This window comes from Cryptomeria japonica, chromosome 5 (assembly GCF_030272615.1).
Source record: "Cryptomeria japonica chromosome 5, Sugi_1.0, whole genome shotgun sequence".
Classification (NCBI taxonomy): Eukaryota; Viridiplantae; Streptophyta; class Pinopsida; order Cupressales; family Cupressaceae; genus Cryptomeria; species Cryptomeria japonica.
Window position 1 is genome coordinate 484,167,172 of NC_081409.1, and position 22,669 is coordinate 484,189,840.

The 22,669-nt window shown below is 37.2% G+C and overlaps 1 protein-coding gene across 5 annotated transcripts in view; it reads left to right on the forward strand.

Annotated features, from left to right (window-relative positions):
* The window catches only part of LOC131030760 (pentatricopeptide repeat-containing protein MRL1, chloroplastic), a 268,461-nt gene that overhangs the window by 174,428 nt on the left and 71,364 nt on the right, over positions 1 to 22,669 (forward strand). For all 5 annotated transcript variants that reach the window (XM_059221492.1, XM_057961675.2, XM_057961676.2 and 2 more), the window contains 2 exons: positions 13,087 to 13,318; positions 13,552 to 13,644. In XM_059221492.1, the coding sequence (XP_059077475.1) occupies positions 13,087 to 13,318; positions 13,552 to 13,644 (325 nt within the window). The remainder of the gene's footprint in view (positions 1 to 13,086; positions 13,319 to 13,551; positions 13,645 to 22,669) is intronic.

Consider the following 22,669-nt stretch of genomic DNA (forward strand, 5'->3'; position numbering starts at 1 on the left):
TGGGGACATTACAGAAGTTATGGACTTTTGCAATATTGTGATTAATTGACCCTTGGTGCAAGTTATTTCTTCAAGGCTTATAAATTGTTAGATACTTCATTTTCTACATACATTTATTCTTAAATTTGAACTTTGCATTTCACGTTTGAGTTATAATGAATTTAGAGTATTGTTACAAGACTCAGATTTGGCAAAGATGATATTTGACCTAGAATTATTCTTTGTGTTTAGACTTGGTGAAGATTCGACAGATCGAAGAAACCATGCTTTATGAATACTTTGGATGTAAATTTTTTATCATGTATCTTTCAATAAATATACTTTAAAGAAAATAAACTAATCAAATAAAAGCTACTTTGATCACATACACAAGTATAAATCAATCAATAGTATAAAAATCGATTTAGTTGAAGGGAACAACATTTTTAAATATAAAAATATAGTCCAAGTTTATTAAAAAATCATGGATTATAATATCCATAGCATTAAAACAAATGTCAAAACTAAAATTATAAATATGAGTTAGAGGAGTCTATATCGCTCGTCCTAACATCCATTCTTGTACAAGTATTTTTGTATGGGCATCTAAGGTAGGCCATTGATGATGATACAGCCATGATATTTTCTTCTGTATTAATGAAATCAACATCCAAAGTGTTTGCTTGTGCTCTATCCTCTTCCGCCATGGCTAACATCTCTACCTCTAGATCCACCCAAATACATTAAGCACGCATCCCAAAGCACTCAGCCACATGGTACGACCAGCTAAGGGGGTGATTAGCAAAGATAAAATCGAAGACACCATATTAAGCTCTATAAACTCACAAAATGAATCGCCTAAACCAAACAGAGAGATAGAGAAAATACCCAGAATGAGAAGAATAACACACTGAGACTTACGAACAAAAACCTTCTTCAACACACCACCCGAACAACAACCTGGACACTCTAAAACACTTACAAAAATCAGAAAACAATACCAAAATCTGCGACATTATCTTCAATCCACTCCTCTGAGATGAAGAGCAAGCTCTAGCTTGACTAGTTGCTATATTGCAAGCAAGAAATCAAGCAATGGCTAGGAGGTAAGCGTTCCCCGAAGCTTCACTCTGCATTTTGACAGCACTTTGTTATAATATTTGCAAAAAATAGTCTCAAATGAAGGCCAAGGCACTTATTTATAACCTTCTCCCAAAACGAACCTCCTTTTCCCTCCAATGTGGGACTAAACAATGACATTCAAATTCACTTTAATTTGCATTTCATTTCATCCCTTCACCAAGTCGTCCCATTTTGCCTAGACAAGACACTTATTAAATTGTAAATAACACATAATGTGAGCACCCAACATATAATTGAGAAAATGACTTTAATATAACTTTCATGCTTATACTTGGAAAATTCATTGGTACTACTGTTGTCCTCTATGTAGAGCACTTCAATCATATTGCTCTTCATTGATTTCAATCATTTACAACAGTAGTTACTATTTATTTCAGACCTTCCAAACTCAAGGAGTTCTCTTTATGAAGGTTTATGTTGTAAACTTTAACAGTTTACCTCCAAAGTTGGTCCAGGATAGTGAACTTCTTTATGCTATGGCTCATATTTCAGAGAGCTTTGGAGTTGTGACAATGAGTGTTAGCACTACTGTCCACAATCTGATCAACGTACACATGAGTTCAGATTCTGATCAGCTTTTGATGGTTCCTTTTGCTCATCAACTAGTGGATTGGGAAGATATTCTGTGCAAAGGATAGTTCTATATGGAGTTGGAGTCACTAGAGAGGATATTTTCAGCCTTGGATGTAAGCAAATGTGTTGTTTTGGATGACGATTTTTTGTGTTTCAGCAGCTGTTCATCTTCTTGGATGCTGATTTTCCGAAGTTCAAATCTCAAGTCAATCATTTTAGACTTGGTGGGCTGCTGCTGTACTCTTTTTCAGACTTCACAGTCTCTTGGCAGGACGGGTTTATGGTCTCAGATGAGAGGTATGGCGAGTTGGGGAAATCAATATCCGTGTATGGGAAGTGTTCAAGCTCTAACTAGTGGTTATCCTTATGCCCTCTTCTTCTTATGGTTGGAACAACGAACCTTTGCTTTCTTTGGTTCACCATTTTGAGGTGTTTGGAGTGGGAACTGTAAGAGTTTTCAGAAGTCTCCATGGTTGTATCAAAATAATTCAATTGAGGCCTAGTAGATTCATGTGGAGTTATGAGAAGGAGTTTGTTGAGCTCCTACAAAGGATTGTCTTCCTCCTTACAGGGAGATTTGGAGAAGTCACATTTACAGTCATGGCTTTGCTTGACACCTTGAGGAGATATGTTGTGGAGTTTGATTGTGAGTTGAGTAGACTTAATTTCCTATTGCCCAGGCTTGTGATAGACAGTGGTTTTGTTAATATTGATTACTCAGAGCTTTATGGGCATGAGATGCTGCATGATATTGATTTCTGTCCTTCAAGATTTTTCAGTTTGAGTATAACAGATGGTAACATTTTGGAATTACAAGGGAGGTTAGTGCAATTTTGGCGTGATGTTTTCACTGATGTGATCAGAGTGACGTAGCAACGACATGGTGGGTTCTTCCTGAGACGAACATGGGACCCTGGGATCGTACTTGCTTTGGTGAGGATTAGTTTAAAATTTTCTGGAGTTGTGGTGGCATTGCTTGAGGAGAAGCAATTTTGGGAAGGGCAGATTGTAATGTCCCCTTTTCCGCTATAGTTGGTTTTGGGGATTGTTGGCCAATTCCGAGACCCGTTGTCAATCAGAGGCAAAAATTAGGGTTTCCTATTTTCTAGGAGGATGCTTTGGCAGTTTTGGTGGCTTGCATGTTGGAATTTTATAGTTTTTATTTTTGAATTCCTTCTGGGTTTTTAGAGAGCTTCGTGATGGTGTGACATGCAACTGAATTTGAGGACTTTTTCGAACTTACTATTTTTAGTAAGTGTAGGCAAGGACAACTTATTTTTCTAGGTTTTCAAAGAGCCTCGCCATGGTGTGACACGCAAACGAATCTGAAGGCTTTTCTGGACTTACTATTTTTAGTAAGTTATCACGGCTGCTCAAAATGTGGTTAGAGTGCATTTGGACACTCTTACTATTTTTAGCAGTATGCTATTTTTAGTAAGTTCTATTTTTAGCAGGGTTTCAACAGGTCAGTTTAGATGGCTATTTCCGGTAGGTCAGTTTGAGTAGTTGGTCTTCCAGCATTTTTGGAACTATTTTGGCAAGTATGAGCTTATGTTGCGCGACTTCATGGTTCAGGAAAAATATTTTATAAGTGAATTATTTATAAGGCATGATGGACGCTTTAGAAAGAAATAAGTTAATTTTATGAAATAATTCAATTTATTTCCTTGGACACCATAACACACTTTATTGATATTTTTATGAAGTATATTTGCTACCTTGAGGGGGTCGATTTGTTGGAAAATGTTGTTTAAAGTTGGATTATAACTTAAGGCAATATGGACGATTTATTAAAGGGATTGCTTAAATTATATTAAAGTCATTTTCTCAATTATATGTTGGGCGCTCACATTATGTGTTATTTGCATTGTAATAAAGTGTCTTGTCTAGGCAAAATGGGACGACTTGGTGAAGGGATGAAATGAAATGCAAATTAAAGTGAATTTTAATGTCATTGTTTAGTCCCACATTGGAGGGAAAAGGAGGTTCGATTTGGGAGAAGGTTATAAATAAGTGCCTTGGCCTTCATTTGAGACTATCTATTGCTTATCATAACGAAGTGTTGCTGAAATCATTTTAGACTTTGCTTCGAGGGATGCTTATCTCCTAGTTTCCTTCAGTTTCGAGCTTGAAAGATAGCCACTAGTTGAATATTGTGATTGTTTCTCTCTCAGAGGAGCAGATTGAGCTTAAGGAAGATGAAGTTATTTGATGCTTTTGATTTTTGGAGTGTTGTTTTCAGTGTTGATGTTTGTTGTTTGGTATGGAGCTGATCGTGAAAATCATTCATGAGTCTCTGAGAGTCCAGTCGCCGCTTTTGGGTATCTTTCCTATGTTTTCCTCTGTGTTAGGTGATTCATTTTGGTAAGTGTTGACGTGTATTTTGTACACCATCATACACAGAATAAAATACCTAAGGGTATCTTATCCTCTCTTGAATAAAGCCTCTAACTGCTGAAGATTCGCATGAAGGATCAGTTAGGATGACTCCAAGGTTCCTTTTGGTAGGGTCTCTACATGTGGATAAGCTCTTCGTGGTATGATGTGATTTGCTGGAATCACAAGGGGACTTACATTGAACTTCCGATCTGCTTTGCTGGACACAGGCTCTTACTAACTTAGATTTGGAAAAAATGGAAAAAGGATAAGGGCGAAGAGAGGATCTAATCCTAATACTAAGAATGTAGGAGCAATGATTGATCTTTGACAAAACTCTAACTAGATCTTGTTTTGACATCAATGGAACATCTACACAAGACTAGTGCGATCTTCTAAGGGAGCTTTATGATGTTCAAATCATCACCGCAGGCATAGATACCATCCAAGTTGATGCATATCAATGAAGAGGCGACAAATTGCAATTGAGCTTAAGCTGAACGATTCCAGTCGACTACACAAGGCAAGTTTGCAATCAACAAACTGCTAGTAGTATGGATGTACGAATTCCACCATCAATCAATCACATTCCCTCCATTCATTTAATCATCTACCATCTAAGATTGAAGACTCAACAAGAAACCATGCAAATTGCAAGAAAAACGACATATTTCACCATTACTTCAATGAAAATGGAGTTTGTTTACAATCAATGGCAACAATTTCTTGCCTTGTCCTCCTATTCTACTCTCTAACTACTTTCAACTATTTACAACTCTCTCTAATTCTATCTAATTATTAACCTTTACAAATGAAATGCCTGGGCTTATATAGTGCCCACAATACAATTTGATGGCTTAGATCAATTCAAGATCAATGGCCAAGATTTTACAATGAAAACCCTAATTAGGGTTTGTTACAACCATTACATAACATTTAATGCTTGACCAATGATAAAATTGTATTGCTTGGACACATGTCCCTTCTAGAAAAATCGACCAATGGATAGCCGGGGTAGGTACATCGGAGTTTGTGCCACCTTCCATGAGTTAAGTACATTGAATCTGGACATGCTGAGATGGACCTCACTGATTGGAGACGTGATGACTAGGATGCCACCTCATCTGACACTTGTAACTTTGGTAAATATTCAACTTGATGTTGTTGAGAAGCTTGCTTTAATTAATTCATCTGGAATTATTTGCTTCTTCAATGAGCCCTTGTTCTAACTCCTTGCGTCATTGATGTGCAGGAAGATGATGTACCTCGCCTTGGAACGCTGGATTGAAAGAGGTCGCCCATGTCTTGGCTTGATCGTCCTGGCGAAGACCGTCCTTGATCCGGCTTGATTTTTCTTGATGAGATCTCCATTTGATGCCTACACAACATTTCAAAATTAGTAACATGATTTTGCAATATAAATTAGAGAGCAAATTTTAGGAAACTTAATGATAAGTCCTTTATTAATCATTTCCTAAAAACGATTGAGCTACTGGAATTCAAAATTTCAAAATTAAGGCAATGACGATCAACTTTCGAAATTAAAACAAGAGATCTTGCCATACCTTACTTGAGAGCTTAACTCTAAAATGCAAAATGAATAAAATTCGCCCAGGCAAAATTGAGGTATAAATAGTCTTCAATGTTATCTCCTCAAAAGATCAATTTCGCCACCTTTGGATTTCAACGTGATCTTCAAGTCTTGCCTCTTTGACAATTCGCTCAAATGGATCTTCAAGTTCGCCTTAACAAATCCTCCTAGTCTCGCACCTTTGACGTGGTCTTCAATCCTTGACAAATTCGCTCCAACGAAGTCTCCAAGATATCGCACCACCTTTATTAGTAAACTCCAAATCGCACTTCTCCCTTGTCTTCCTTAATTCGCATGTAGAAGGATAAAATGATGATGTGAAAATGAAATCTTCCACTCCCCATATATAGCGCTTGGATTGCATTTATCCCTTAGGCCGACTTGAGGATATAAAACAATTTTTTAAATGATTTTTAAATGATTTAGCAAGGCCGACCTCCCTTTGTAGCGCTTCAAATTCGATTTTTATTAATTAATTAATTAATTATTAATGCCTTACGTTTTTAATTTGCAAATTTCGAATTTTAATAAAGGCAAAATAATTAATAAAAGATCAACGCCACATTAAATGCCAAATTAAATAGGATTTTCAATTTTTTATCGAACTTAGCATTTAAGGAAAATTTGAATTGCTTATTTGGCGCCAAAACTATGAAAATGAGAGGGACGTACCTCATCGCCCTGGTCCCTTGGAGAGGGACAGGAGCGATCCATGATTTTGTCTTGATTTTTGCATTTTTCACGTTCAACTCCTTCATCTCCACGTTCAACATTAATCATCATGATGAGCTCTTCGAATTTGATTGCCTTGCATGCGTTCATGAGTGTCTTTGGATGTTCATCGCCCTGGTCCTTGTCCAAAGGACAGGAGCGATCTTCAAATTTCCACGTTCAATATGCATCCTTTTATCTTCGATCTTCATTGTGATGTCCTCCAAACGTCGTCCCTTGCCTCGCTTAACCTCACCTTGCTTTGATCTTGAAGGAATATGAGTGCTCTTGATAGGATCGCCCTGGTCCTTGTCCAAAGGACAGGAGCGATGTGAGCTTTTTACCTTGATTAGCAATGTTTGGACGTTCAAAACTCTTGTATGTTATCTTCAAACGATGCCTTAGACCTTGCATTACCTTATGAAATCTTGTTCTTACGTAAATCTTGCACAAAATGACCAATGCATCTAACATCGCCCTGGTCCCTTGGAGAGGGACAGGAGCGATCTATGTCTTAGGATGCGAATTTCATCATTGTGACGACCTTTTAATGTTTGTGCTTGCTAAAGACGCCTTGAAATGTCCCTCGCCACCTTGTCTTGACTTGGATCGACCTTGAACTTGCATAGGAAGTAACATCACCATTGTATCGCCCTGGTCCCTTGGAGAGGGACAGGAGCGATCCTCCTTTTGTAGCCTTTATCTCACTTTGTCAGGTTCCAAGTCTATATTCAACGGATTCGTCTTTCTTCACTCCATTCGTTCATGCCTTGACATTGTTTGTAACTTTGCAAGAAAATCAATTATATCAAAAATCGCTCTGGTCCCTTCCTGAGGGACAGGAGCGAACTAGACATTTTGGACCTTTGTAGACGTCCAAAAAATCTTCATTTTGTATTCAATGCGTCCATCTCATGTTCTTCCTTGCTTTTGAACGTACACTTGTCTTGACATTTGCCTGGATTCTGTCTAATGAAGGAAATCGCTCTGGTCCCTGGGAGAGGGACGAGAGCTACAAGGTACCTCGCCCTGGTCCCTTGGAGAGGGACAGGAGCGATTTTGCTCTTGTGGGCCTCATTTCACTTCATCACCTTCGAAAATTATATTCAACGGATTCGCAATGCCTCCTTTCATTCATTCATGCCTTGAGATCGGTTGAAATTTGGCGAGAAAATCATCTACAACAAAAATCGCTCTGGTCCCTTCCTGAGGGACAGGAGCGAACTTAAGCATTTTGGTCCTTTGTTGACGTTTGATAATCTTCAATTTGTCTTCAACGGGTTCGATTGACCTCCTTTCTTGCCTTCGAACATAAAATTTGCTTGATCTTTGCCCAGATTGTACCTTACGAAGAATTTCGCTCTGGTCCTTCAGTGAGGGACAGGAGCGAATTTGACCCTCTAGGCAAAAACTTCATCATTTCGTTGTTTTTGATCAAGTCTGGATGCTCTATCATGCTCATTTCGTCCTTCACCATGCCTTTGATGTCTCGATTCGTCCAAACAAGGTCAGGAATGGCTCAACTAAGCATTTTCGCTCTGGACCCTTGGTGAGGGACACGAGCGATTCGCCTTGGTCCCTTGGAGAGGGAGAGGAGCGCATTTCGCTCTGGACCCTTGGAGAAGGACACGAGCGAAATTTGACTTTTCGCACTCTCGATCAGGACAATTTTAATGGAATATAACATTTAAGTGACATTTCCTTCTATGTTTCTTCTTTCTTATACTTTAAGTTATATTCCATATATACTTTCAGGATGTTTGAGAGTGGTTTCAGACCTCCAGGAGTTATATTGCAAAATCTAGTTTTTGGAGGTTTTTTCAGTTTCCAGACTTAGTCAAATTTCAGGGTCAGGACATTCCAGACTTAGCCAAATTTCAGGATCAGGACCTCACTCAAGCCGGACTTGCTTATCCATGCTATCTCCCCGACAGCGCTTCAAGTTATATTCATTTGATAAAATGCACCTCTTTGGACCTTTTCACATCGTCAAGACGTTAAAATCTTGCAAGGACAAAGCAAAATCGGATTTGTAGCTCCGGTCCTTCACTGAGGGACAGGAGCGATTTTTCCCCTGGAGGCATTTCTGTGCTCATGAAAATCTTCAATTTATATTCAATGGAAAGATCTCGCCTTTCTCCATCACTTCCAATTCGTAATTCATCTTGACCCTGCAGGAATAGTAAAATATTTGAAAACGAGCTCCCGTCCTTCACTGAGGGACAGGAGCGATTTTGCTCCTACAGGCCAAAATAACATGATTTTTCACATTTTAACACTTCACAAGGCGAAAACAAATCATTTCCAATGCCCAGGATCAAAAATCAAAAAAGTCAAAATTTGGTAAAAAATATTCAATTGGACAAAAATTCACATTTCATCTTCAACACTTAGACAAATTTAAGCTCTGCATTCAAAATTCCAATTGAAAATAGACCATTCTGGCGAATTCATTGCATTCAAAATTTGCATTCTAGAAAAGGAAACTCAAAAAGCTCTCAAAACTGACTGGATTTTGGTCCGAAAAGACGATAATTAGAACCCTAAGGCTTGACCCTAAATCCAGACAACTAACAAACTAACAAAACCCTAGAAAAGCAAAGCGAAAACGAGCAAAAAACATGGGTCCCCATTTGCAATGGGGCGATGTGTGAAAACGTCACAACAGTAAGTTGCGTGGGTTTTGGAATTGATTTGAATTTTCTAGAGAAAATCGCCTTACTTCCCAGGTCGTACAATGCTGGAGAGTGTATTGGAAAGCATGAAGTGATGATTTGATCCGAGTTGCAACGGTCTATTGGTTTGGGAGTGGACGCCTTGTTTTCTGGGCCCCTTTGCATTTGATTTCACATAATTCGGAGGTGCGAGGACGAAGTTATGAGCATTTAGGTGAATTCTAGTCTTGCTGGTCTATATTTTCAAATTGTTGTTTTTCATATCAGACCTGGGTTAATTACTTGTTTAAGTAGTTTCATATGCTTGATAGTTCTTATTTGTTAGAGGATTGATTCCTAAATTTTGGTGTGTCTGGATATCATTTTCCTATTGTAATCTGCAAGCTAATGCTCTCATTGTAACGCTGAATTCAGTAGTACTGATCAGCCTTTATTTAGTTGCATTTTACATTTTGTATTCCCACTAAAAAAGTGGAAGAGGATGGTCTAGCCGCCTATTTGTTACTTTCAGAAGTTTTCATAGTCCTCCCGCTGAATAAGTAGTTGAGTGATCTATTTCCATGTTTGTAATAACTTTCCTCCCCCTGAATAAGTGGTTGAGTGATCTATTTCCATGTTTGTAATACTGGAAAGTAGTAGAGTGATCTATTTTTCAGAATTGTAATGATTGTCCTCCGGCTGAAAAGTTGTTGAGTGACTCTACTTTAAGTTGCTCTTGCCATTTGGACAAGCGGAAGGGGCTGGCTTGCCGCCCAATATTGTATTTTCAGTTGATTATTGGAGCTGACGATTCCCTGTTCATCGCATGTTCTCACCTTCCCACATTGGGCTCTTGGTGATCAGAAAGTGGAAGGGTTATCTTTCAGCAGTATTTTGATTATCTTTCATTACCTTAATGGGTGCTTTGTGATGTTTGTAACTTGAAATAATTGAAAAAAAAAGTAAGGGGATATTTCACAATTGATCTTGTATTTGCTGCCATCTTGTACACATAATCTTTGTCTTTATACTTAACAACTCCTTTCTTTATTAATCATCTTGGATAACCATCCGATTAGTTGTTTTATCCTTAAATTGATATTACCTAATAATACAAATCGCCGTCTTGCAATTAAATCAATGTTTGTCTCACTTTGTCATATTCGATCTGCATATTATATCGTACTTGACATCTTCAATGACTAATCGATATATATTAGTTTCTAACCATAATATATCTGGCTTCTTCAATCCGATCAAGGCAACCGGACCATTATGTTGTAATCCATGCTTATTATCTGTTCAATACTTGATGATTGATTGTGTATGCGGGAAAAGTGGGCTGATAGAATTCAATATGTGAAAATATTGTTAAAAAGACCTGTCCACACACACACACAGGACTTCTTGGTGCAAGCTATTGAGTAACGTAGTATTACTCAGCTTCCCAAGGTGGGTCCCATGGTTTTCTATCTCACAATGTCCCTCAAACCAATGTTTTTGCTCTCAGATTACTGAGCAAAATGGTTTAGGGATGGCAAATGCAAGAACGAGGGATGTTTTGATAGTTTTTAGTATGAAAGGTATGCTAAGCTATGTATGATCTTAGAAATGCAATAAACTAAATGATAAGATGACAAGATTAGTATGAATACTATCTTAACATAATATATTTAGTTTATGATTGAGCTAAAATGATAAAGAAATTATTCTAAACATGCATATTTAGTCTAATTCCTGATCTAAAAGAGGCTAAATGATGAGCATATATGAAATGAGAAAGCTTGAGTGTATTTGAGCATAAGTGTGATGCTACAAATTTGAAGGATGATTTCAAATGGAGGAACGAGAGCTCTATTTATAGCAAAAACAGGGCAATGGATGGTCAGGATTGAATGGTTTAATCAAGGGTTGAGTTTGAAAATTGAGGATCCATGTTTGTAATTGGCACTAATGAAATGGTGACAAGTGTCAACATAGGGTTGGGTTGAGAGAAGGGGTTGGAGGCATTCAATACTTGAGAAGACCTCATGGTTATCTAGAGGCTAAGGGTCAAGTCTAAATTAGGATTACCCACTGGATTAAGAGTTAATCCAAGGATAAACCTTTGTGCAAAAGATTAAGAGATAATCATGGTCAAAGCATTAAAGGCCTGATGAGACCCTTGGGTTGGATGAAGGTTGAGTCAAAACAAATGTTTTAACCATGTAGGAGGGTTTGAGTTAACCATTAATGGTTATTGGAGACTTTGGGGATTAAGTGGTTGAAAGTTGAAAACCTTCAATGGTTATCAAAGACTTTGAGGAATTTAGTGGTTGAAGGTTGAAAGCCTTTAATGGTTATCAAAGACTTTGAGGGTTTGAGAAGTGACTTCCCTTTGCTTAGGGATGTGACAAAGTTTAGAGGAGGGGTTAGGTTAATTAGAAGCAATTTAGAAGATTCTAGAAGGGATTAGAAAGGGGTTTGAGATTTTGCAAGTGGATGGAGGGATAATAGGATTTAATTGAAATAAAGTATTTCATTCAATTTGGTTGCAATTAAATAAATTAGATTTATTCAATTTAGGATAACTATTTAATTAAATTTGAATTTAATTAAAAGTGGATAGGGGGGATTTAATTGAATAAAATGATTTATTCATTAAATGGGTATAGTGAATTTAATTTAAATAAATTGAGAAATTTACTTAATTAAATAGAGGAATGTGGATAATTTAATTAAATTGGATTTAATCAAATAGAGAAATGAACATAAAATATTCATTTAGGAATATGGTCATTTTTATATGTCTACAGATTGTACTCTAATCATTATCAATTATTTGTGACTTCTAGTATGATCGATGTTGATCAACTTCAGTAATCAGTTTGTCACCATGTTCTTCCTCATTGGGTGCATATGACTGATTTGTTTGTATCATCTATTTGTTGTGCTATGATCATCTTTTATGGAATCATTAATTGTTGCTCAAGGAAATCCGTCTTATTCATAAAAGACAACGATTTTCCGGATACTTAATTACTCCAACTATCTACTAGCTACGTACACTTGTAACTCTCTTCTAACTATTTGTAGCTGCTCAAAGTCCGCCACTCCTTGGTCACGTATGTGTTTTATTTCTATTTTTCCTTTAGTGCAAAGATGGGGACATCACAGACAAAGGATGCAAAATTTGGTAGGCATAATGATTTTTTCATCTCTACAGTTCTCATCAAAACCTTTTTTTATTTTCCTTTCGATTTCTCTAGTAATCCTCTTTCCATGTTTCTCTAACTCTGCCATTGTTACATGTTGGCTTTTCTCCTACGACTAATTTTTTATAGCCTTTTCTTTTACTTTTACTTATACACATCTAAATACATTATAAAACTTTAATACATTATTCTTTTAGGCTTAGATGATGAATGCTATAAATTGTTGCCTAATGAAACATATGATGGCTGTTGGCAGCTCATCTAATTCCTATTGATCACTGGATAATGAAACCTAATGTACATACCTCATTGTTTTGGTTGGCTCAAGAGAGAGAGAGAGGAGCAACATAAAAAATGTCTAGTTTCCTGTTCAAGTATCTTTTATGCACATTTTACTTTTAGAGCAAGTCAAGTTAGTTGTGTAATTTATTTGAAATTATCTTTACAAATTCTTGGCACATAATTATTACTTTGCATTAATTTGTCCAGCACAATGCCCTAATATTTACAACATAACATAAGAAATAGTTTTCCTAATATTTAGTGCAGTTTGGATTTGAGAGTTGATGCATATTCCATTTGTACTCTTTTTATTCTTCTTTGTGTAGGACAAAATGCTGTTTTTTGTTTAGATTTTAAATACGTAATGAATATGACATTTTGAGTAGCTAAATGAAAAACATTATAAGCCTTCCTTGAATAATCAGTCAGTATCTCTGAGTCAAATAACATCAAATATTTCTGAGAAAGCAAGGTAACAGTTCAAATTGGACTAAACATTTTTTTTAAAGTCAGTATGACCATATGATCTTGTTATCACAAACAAGTGTAAGTTTGCTTAATGTTTCTTTATCTTTCCTTGCAGGACATCATGGGCTTTGTTGGTGTATCGCCAAACAATTTCTGCTGGAGTAACACCTACAATGGAAGCCCTCTCACATGTTTTGGGGTGTTTGCGAATGCCATTGAATACTGCTGGAAAATTTATTTATAATGAGAACCTTGGATTTTATCTTGGTTCAACAAAACGGTTAAACTTATGTTCCTTAATTGATGGCTTTGGAATTTACGATCCGCGTGCATTTTCGTTGTATGAGGTCAAGTAACAGTTTCTTATTGGAGCCTTCAGTTTCATTATTGATGTGATGTAAATTGTTTTGATTTTGTAATACATATGGATGATTCTTTAGTTGTTTGTGGAATTTTGCAACTATAATTTCAAAGCTCATCGAAGTGGTTGATGATGAATCTTATAAAGGAACAGTAACATATTAGTTTTGTCTTGTTTCTTAGCATGCTCATTCTTTTCTTACGTATGCAACAATTACAGGAAGCTGCATCACTTGGCGTGGTTCCATGCTTTCCATATAGAGATACTCCTGTGAGTGTAGATGTAAAGGATTTGCAAGTTTATGCTGCTGAGGTGAGAAATCCATATTGTAGTTTTTATTTTTCAGTTATCCACTTTTAATGGTTTGCAATCAATGTTATCTTCTTGAAGCACATCTGATAAAATATCCATCATAGGAGAAAATTGCACACCATGAATTGGGTGTAGCGAAAATGATGAGAATATATAACTTATGGGAGAAAATTCATTATCTATCATGTACCATGCATATGTTGGACGGCTTTCTCACTCATTTAGTATCTAGTCCTTTGTATGTAATGAAATAAAGAGCTTCGATGTGATCTCTGTTCTGCCAAGTGTTTTTGATGGTGAAGGCATGTGCATTCCAAAGTGGAGGTGCATGTTCCTAACTAAAGAGGGTAGGGTTGTATACTTTACTGAACAATATACATGATAAATGCAAAACAATTACCAAATGGGGGTTCTATAAAGATGACCTTATAGACCAGATTAGTGCCTTGCTTCTACCTCTTGTAATGGGCTAGGCTAAATTTTTGGAGTTTTGGCAATTGTTTGATGATTGGCAATGTTTAGACAGACAAGTGATTTATGTTTTTTTGCAGATGTTTGATGAAATGACAGATGAACCAACATTGCATCAACTGATATTGCTTTCGCAATATTAATGTATGAAATTCCAAGTCTGTTCTGCAGCTTCTGCTATAATAATCAGATGCACAAATTCTGAATTTTTTAACACAATTCCACTAATTCAACAGCTAAGTGCAAATATTTTCACACATATTATAATAAGAGCTAAATAGAAATTTTGATATTAATGTTGAAGCTGCAGCTGGTTATATTCTCATTAGAAACTCAGGATACAATATTAGTGCCTAACCAAATTTAGAAATTATCCCATAGATTGCCCTCTCAATCATATGGCCCTGGTTTCTTCCAAAAGAAGTGCTATGTCCGACTTTGAAGTCACTAATGAACCTCCAATGAAGGGGCAGCTGGGAAATAGGTTTTTAAGTCTTTATTTTATGCAGTGATTCCCATTCCTTCTCCCTCACCCCCCCATATATCCCCTTAATTGTCACATCCCTCTCAAAACTAGTGGGAAACCAACAATAAATGGAGCACCTAGCTTTAGAGTCCTATAAGCTTTAGGAAAAAGGAAGTGATTCATATCTCATGCCAAAATCAAATTCTTTTAAATTTGTATGACCTGTCCCTGTGATTGAAATATGGTACTGATGGCCTTATTAAGGCTAGGAAGCTTAACTTCATTCCATTCTTTCAATTGTTATTTATACTCAATAAGTATGCAAATAAATCTTCACTAGAATTTCATCTAAATCAATAATGATCACAAACACAAATTTCTACAAACTCCAAATGCACACCAATGAATCCTATGTGAATCAACCTATAAATTGGTGAGGAGGGTTTTCATCCTCGGAAACCAATCTTGCCGTAGAGTTTTTTGTCCTAGGGCACAAGTTGAGGAATCTCTCAATCTCCCTACCCAGGTTTACAATATCAAAATGCCAAGAAAATAAACTTTCACCTTCTCAATTCTTCTCTTTATACACTTTTTCCAAAAATAGTAAAATATTATTCATTTTCTTGCCTAAAGTGACTGTAATTTAACTTTATATTTTGGGCCCCATGAAAGTCACTTTTTAATTTAAATTGTTCAACTTTATAAAACTAATTAATTGAATGTACGTAGCCTAAACTTAGACAACTTAATTTAATTAATTAATTATTCCTTCATTTCCTCTCAACTAGCCTATGAGAAATAAAATAGGCTAAGGGACTCTGTTTGTGTCATGTTCCCTAATAAAAAATAAATGATAGACGTATGTATAAAAATATTAATTCTTTTATATAAATCTCCCATTCATTTATATAAAAATTAATATTTACATATATTATAATGAAAAGGCATTATATGTTTTTTTGTTAATCACCGTAAATAATCCTAACCATTACGGGATTTTTGAACCAACTGCTATCACGGGATTTTTGAACCAACTGGTGAAAATAAAAGGATGGGCATCCAAGTTGAGAGGGAAGGACATTTCTTTGATAAGCATCATACTTGAAGATGAAAATTGATCATCTAAGTGATATCAACACTTGAAAATTGAATTCCTTTCGTCAGCCCCGTACTGGCCTATTGGAACCAAAAATATTGAACCAGGCATTGATCCGAGAAGTTAAACTTTAGCGTGGATCTTTGAAGATTGCAGAGACGTGTGTGTGTTCCTCACACCAGTCGTAAGGGAGGAAAAGACAATAGTGGTGAATGCGGGTAAAGTCTCTCACGTAGTCTACATTCCATTCAGCATGAACGTCTGAAGACTCTGAAAGTCACTTGCATCACTACCACGCAACGGATATGGTCGTTTTTCATTGGCAAACCATTAGGAGGAAGTTGCGTAATCCGTAGAGGGGAGACAAGAGTCGGTTGGCAAACACCGAAGAATGTTACAACAGCATAAGCCCCCGACAATGCAAGTTTATGCCGAGACGAGGTGATGATAGTCCAATTGCAAGGGAGGCGTCATTGGCAACATATGCAGAGGCCTGATATCGGGTATAGCCCATTCTGCGTAAGACTAGCAATCAGCGGAATCAAGTCCGGAGCAGAAGACTGTTATGCAGCCAATCAATGAGTTTGCGGTGACATTTCAGGAAGATCACCATGACAGAACTGGTATCAACAATACTGCAGATTAACAGGTGCACCCAACAATGCTTAAATCAACAGTTGTTTAATGTATTATTTGTTCAATCTACGCAATGTTGAATATTGAATGTATAAAATGGTAGTCCAATCAATGTGATGTGGAGCAAGAAGGTTAAATTGCCTACACTGGTTATACTAATGAAATCCATAGGCATTTCAAAGATCAACTGATTAAATTAAATAGTATCACTCTGCACAATTTGGTCATAAACATTACAGTATCGTCAGTCCCCAATAAGGATTTTTACAATGGTATCAGAGCTTTTTGTATCCTACCAGCCTGTAGGGTATTGAAACTTCATGAAAACTTAATGTACAATTGAGTATGCACCCGGGAAATTATAATTTCCGAAGTATTAGGGCCCGCCAAAATAGATTTACAAACTCTCCTCTAGCGCAAAATAGTTGATCTATTCCATTTGAAATTGAGGATAGCCACACAGAAACAGACGAGGAATTTATTTTTGAAACCAACATGGGAGACCCGGATAACAATAGGGATCTATTGGCTGCATTGATCAGAAGTCAGCAAGATATGCAGGATAATGTTAACGGAATGACCAACTTGATGACCCAGTTTATGGCTAATAATATTAATCAGCACCAAAATAATGGAAGACAGAATAATCAACATCAAAATAATGGGGGAAACAATGGGGGTAGAGATGAACAGACAGTTAATAATCAGCCAGAAAGAACAGGCACAGCTAGACCATTTATGCCTACATTTACTACTAGAAACCAGCCACCTGAAAATGAACCTACAATAAGAGAAATTCAGGAAGAAATACATCAAGACTGGTTAGGTTCTGGTGAAGAATTCAGATCATCAATGACATTTAGAGAATATTTAGATGTCAGAATGAAACATAGGCTAAGAGGACAACGAAGAAATATCAGTGAATTACAAAGAAAAAATGGAAAGATGTCCATTCCTAATTTTGATGGTTCAAGTAAGACAACTACTCGGGCTTGGGTGCAAAAGTTAGATACATACTTTCAATTAAACCCTATGATGGAAGAAGAAGCAATTAAATATGTTGCATTACATCTTGACGGTGTAGCACATGAATGGTGGCATCATGGACAAATAACCTTGGGCCATAATTTGATAGGCACTTATGTTGAGTTTACTGAGAAACTTATTGATAGGTTTGATTCTAAAGACCTTGAATTGCACCTTAAGGATTTGACTCAACTTAAGCAAACTGGACAATATATCTCTGAATTTGAAAAATTGGCAGTCTTAGTTACTGAAATTTTTGAAAGACACAAGATTGTGATATTTATAGATGGGTTGTCTGATTCCCTCAAAGTGTGGGTTAAATCCTTAAACCCCCTTACTCTACAAACAGCTATCAAAAGAGCAAGAGAATTAGAACCATCTTCAAAACGAAAAAGTTTTAACAAAGGACCACCTCCTAAACCGGAAAAGGACAAACAACCTTTCAACAAAGATAATTTCCCTCAAAACAGGCTAGATAAAGAAGAAAGAGAAGAGCTTAGAAGGAAAAAACTATGTTTCAGTTGTAGTGAAGCTTGGTAGCTTGGACACAGATGTTTAGGGAAGGGGAAAATTCATTATACTGAGGTTATGTTTGATAGTGAGGATGAAGAGAATGTTGATCCTAACATAGAACGAACACATCAGAATACTGAGTCAGAAACAGGTACCAAACAAGGAGGAGTGATAGCATCCATGATAGGAACCCCACATTATAATATTTTCCAAGTTAGAGGAGTTTTGAATGGACAGCATGTAATTGTTATGCTTGATAGTGGTTCTACACATAATTTTATGGATGCAGCACTAGTGGAAAAACGTGGTTTGCGGACTGAAAAACATGAGGGATTTGATGTTAGAGTAGCAGATGGAACTAATTTGTCTAGCACTCATAAAGTTCCTAAATTGAATATTACTCTTGGCAATTACACTGTTACAGATGATTTCTATGTGATTGATCTGGCTGACACTAATGTTGTCTTAGGTATACAGTGGATGGAAACATTAGATGAATATACACTGTCATGTCCCCTTTCTAGAGTGGACATCAGAGACAGAGGAGTTGGCCTATCATTGGAGTCTCGTAGGCTAGCAGAGGTTGATTGGGACTCATTCAGTACATATAGTGATTGGATTTTGGCTTTACAGGCAGTTTGGAGCCAGTTTGGAGCAGTTCCTTGATTTTAGGGGGTATCCTTAAATTTTAGGAGGTCGTGATAGTTGCCAGTCGTGAGGTTATTCATGACCTTTTAGATGGTTTCAGTTTCAAGAGATTTGGGTGTGTTTCCTAGTTTCTAGGAGCATCCCTAGATTTTAGGGATGAGACTGCCAGTTGATCCATGATTTCCGACTTCAGTCACAGACAGGTGGCAGGTTCCGTTACAGGCTTTTGGAGTCATTTGAGCCTTCTACAACTATTTGGGATATATTTTTAATATATTTAAATATTTCCTAAGTTAGCGTTTAATTATTTAAATAAGGCTATGTACCCCCTAAAATCTAGGAACTGCTCCAAACTGCCTGTAAAGCCAAAATCCAATCACTATATGTATTGAATGAGTTCCAATCAACCTCTGCTAGCCTACGAGACTCCAATGATAGGCCAACTCCTCCGTCTCTGATGTCCACTCTAGAAAGGGGACATGACAAGCCTCGCCTCTAGGAGTTGCTTGCCCACAAGCAACTGAAACACCAATCCTCTACCATCCCAAATAAGACGTAAACAAATCATTGCATGTAACTGCTGCTCATCTCTGATATAAACAACATGCAATACCCCGGTCTGGAATGGCTCCTCAAAACGCTGAAGCACTTGTGCTGTCAAATCAACACTGCCTGGGTCCCAGAGTGAAGCATGGCTCCCGCTGAATACCTCAAGTGAGCAATGGAAAACTATATCATCTCCATAGATCAAATATCCATAAATGCCAAGACCACTAGTGTGTTTGTGATCACCAACATGCATAACATCCGTCATAATATCCAATGAATGCCAATCCATGGAAGACCCTTTGTGATCTGACCCTATCTGACACAAGTGACACACAACTGCCACACACTGCTCCTGATGTGCCGGAAGACCTAATGCCAACTCACTAGACAATATATAATACTGACTAAAATCATCACTGTCCAGGCTGGCATCTAAAAATATGTAATCACCAACCAGCAATGAAACAATCACCCTGTCTAGAGAATCAGGTGAAACTGCCACATCAACTGGCTCAAAGTACTCACTAGGAGTAACATCACATAACTCATCCACGCCAGCTATCTGATGACAATCAACCTATGGATCAACTGTCGTCCCACTCTGCTCGATAAACTGAGATGGATAGTGGGTAAACTTCAGCTCCATCCTCGTGATATTCCGAACATACCGTCCAAGTGTCAACAACCACTGTACACCCACGACTACATCTATACATCTGAAGTGAAGCAACCCATGTAGGATCCACGAAAGAAAGGTACTACACATGTCTACACCATGATCCCACACAAACCACTTGTAGGACATAAACTGCTCCTGCTGCTCTCCTCTGATATAAGTGCCATATAATCTTAATATCTGGAGCAACATACTATAATCCCTATAAGATGCTGTATCAAATGAATCAACACCTGGATCCCAAATAAAACTAAATTCACATCCATCTGTCATGAAGAGACAATGATAGTAAGAGGCATCCTCGATACCGTGTCTCTCTACAGCCATTGTGAAACCATAAATACCACCAATCTTCAATGTTGAAATGGACCCATCAATAAGACAATTTCCAACAAGCAAAGTGTGATGGAAACCTCTCCAAAACCTTTGATCAGCGGCTACAACTTGCCCAATTTCTCCACAAGTTAGTATGTCTTCATTGGAGGATGCCAAATAAACATATTGTTTAGCCATGCACCAAAAATAGTCTCTTACACACTGATCTTCATAGCCCACTGTCACATCTAAGAAAACTGAGTCACCAATTAATAAGTACATCGCTGCCCTATCATATGAAAGAGGTGACAAGTGCACAAATGAATAGTAGATGTTTTTGTTCTGCAACATGGATAAACCTTCAATGGCTGGTCCACTATGAATGCCACCTAACAACTCATAAACTTCACACCTAGTCTTCCCAACTTGAACGTTTTCAATGCAAGGTTTCAAATTTGACTCATTAGATGAAGGAGAATTGCTGATCAAACTCAGAAAATCAAACTGATTTCTATTTCCATTCAATATATCTTCGCTGTCCATTTCTTCCCTTGGAAGAAATAAAGATCTAATGGATGATTCTCTTTGTATCCTTGCGTCATCTAACCGATTGTGACGCTCTTTGACTCTTTGGAGGTGGTGTCTTGCTTGGGCAGCAAGCGTTTTTGCTTGGGCAGCTCTATGTAACCAATCTTCATTTAACTTTTGGCAATGTTTTATACCAGCTGCCCCAAAGTACACAAAATCAGACTTATGGTGAGTTGTATTATTTGCATCAGCATAACCCATGCTTGTACCATAAGCACCCGCAAATGTAGAATGCAAATCTTTATTCTCTTCATGACCAAAGGCTGTCATATCTTGAGGAAGAGAAGTTACGTCACTGCTGTTATGGACTTCAGAATTATGATCATACCGTGGTGACAAATCTTTGGATTCACTACACACCATTAAATTTCGACTTTCCTCATGGTCTTCCCAATTGAGAAGAGGAAGTAGTGTGACAAATGAATCCAAACTTACGCTGTCCATTTCAACTTCATGTTCTTTATCAATTGCTGATTCAAAATCAGTCTTTGGGCAATCTGAAAACTCATCAAACCTCTCATGGATGTCTTGTGTATTGCTTGAAGTTACAAACTCTTCCTTCACATCTTCCACCAAAAATGATGGGACAGCGTTGTAACCAACCAAAGAGGCACCAATTGGATCTACATGTCTCTCAAAATCTTCAAATAGTTTCCTACCAATCTCACTGGTAAACATCATATCTGCTCCTCTTCCTTTGCTTCCCTTGCTCTCAATTGACTCTTGTTTTGTTCTTGGTTGATGACGTGGACTTGAAAACATCAAGTCATCTTCAATTGGTACACCCATGAATTGTGTGAAGGAAAGGTGGTCACGTATCTTTTTAGGAAGAGAGCAATACTTATCATAGTTGTTCATAACTGTATCATTGAATGTCTTGGCAGGAGACCTTCTCCTTGTACTTGTTGAAGGAGTTGTACCCCTAGACTGTCTGGAACTCCTTGAAGGTGTTTGTTCAAATTCTTTCCCTGTTTGTTTATTTCTAAACAACCCTGTCATGATGTCCAATTTGATTTTCAACCAAATTAAACTCAAATCTGAATTAGAACTCTTGATCTTCACCCAATAGGCTGGCAAGATCAAAGCTCTGATACCACTGAAAGATCCCTGATGAATCTCTTTTACTAATCTGCTGTAATTTTTATTATTTTAAATTGATTTTTCCTGCTTATTAATATTTTCTTTCAGAAATAGACAGAAGTTGCAAAAGGGTTGGATTCTTTTTGTATTTTGTTGATTTTTCAACAAGTAAATAATGAAGTACAAGTACATGAACACAGTACTGAAAATGAAGTTCATATACAGCCAAGACAAATTCGATTCAAGGCAGATTTCTGAATATAAAATCAAATATTTGACCAAATGAAGATTTCCAATAATTTCAGGAAGATTACAATCAGGAATAATCCCAACCTGGCTCTGATACCACTGAAAGATCCTTGATGAATCTCTTTTACTAATCTGCTGTAATTTTTATTATTTTAAATTGATTTTTCCTGCTTATTAATATTTTCTTTCAGAAATAGACAGAAGTTGCAGAAGGGTTGGATTCTTTTTGTATTTTGATGATTTTTCAACAAGTAAATAATGAAGTACAAGTACATGAACAAAGTACTGAAAATGAAGTTCATATACAGCCAAAACAAATTCGATTCAAGGCAGATTTCTAAATATAAAATCAAATATTTGACCAGATGAAGATTTCCAATAATTCCAAGAAGATTACAATCAGGAGTAATTCCAACCTGAATGCTGAAAGAGTAACATAACCAGGAATGAAGCTACGGGAAGATTCCAACCCTCCAAGTGCTGCACGTGGGAAGGAAAGTGGCTGCCAGGTACAGCCGTACGGTTGCCAAGTACACCCAACTGGTTAGAAACCCCAAATCCCATGCCGAACTCTGTCAGAATGGCTGAACCTCCAGAAAGAATGTCGTACAATCTCCAAGATGCTAATAGCTGCAAGCAAATCCAAACCACTGTATTGGGGGCTACGTCCCAAACAGGCAAGGCATTGGGGTTGGCGTCCCAGATGTTGAAA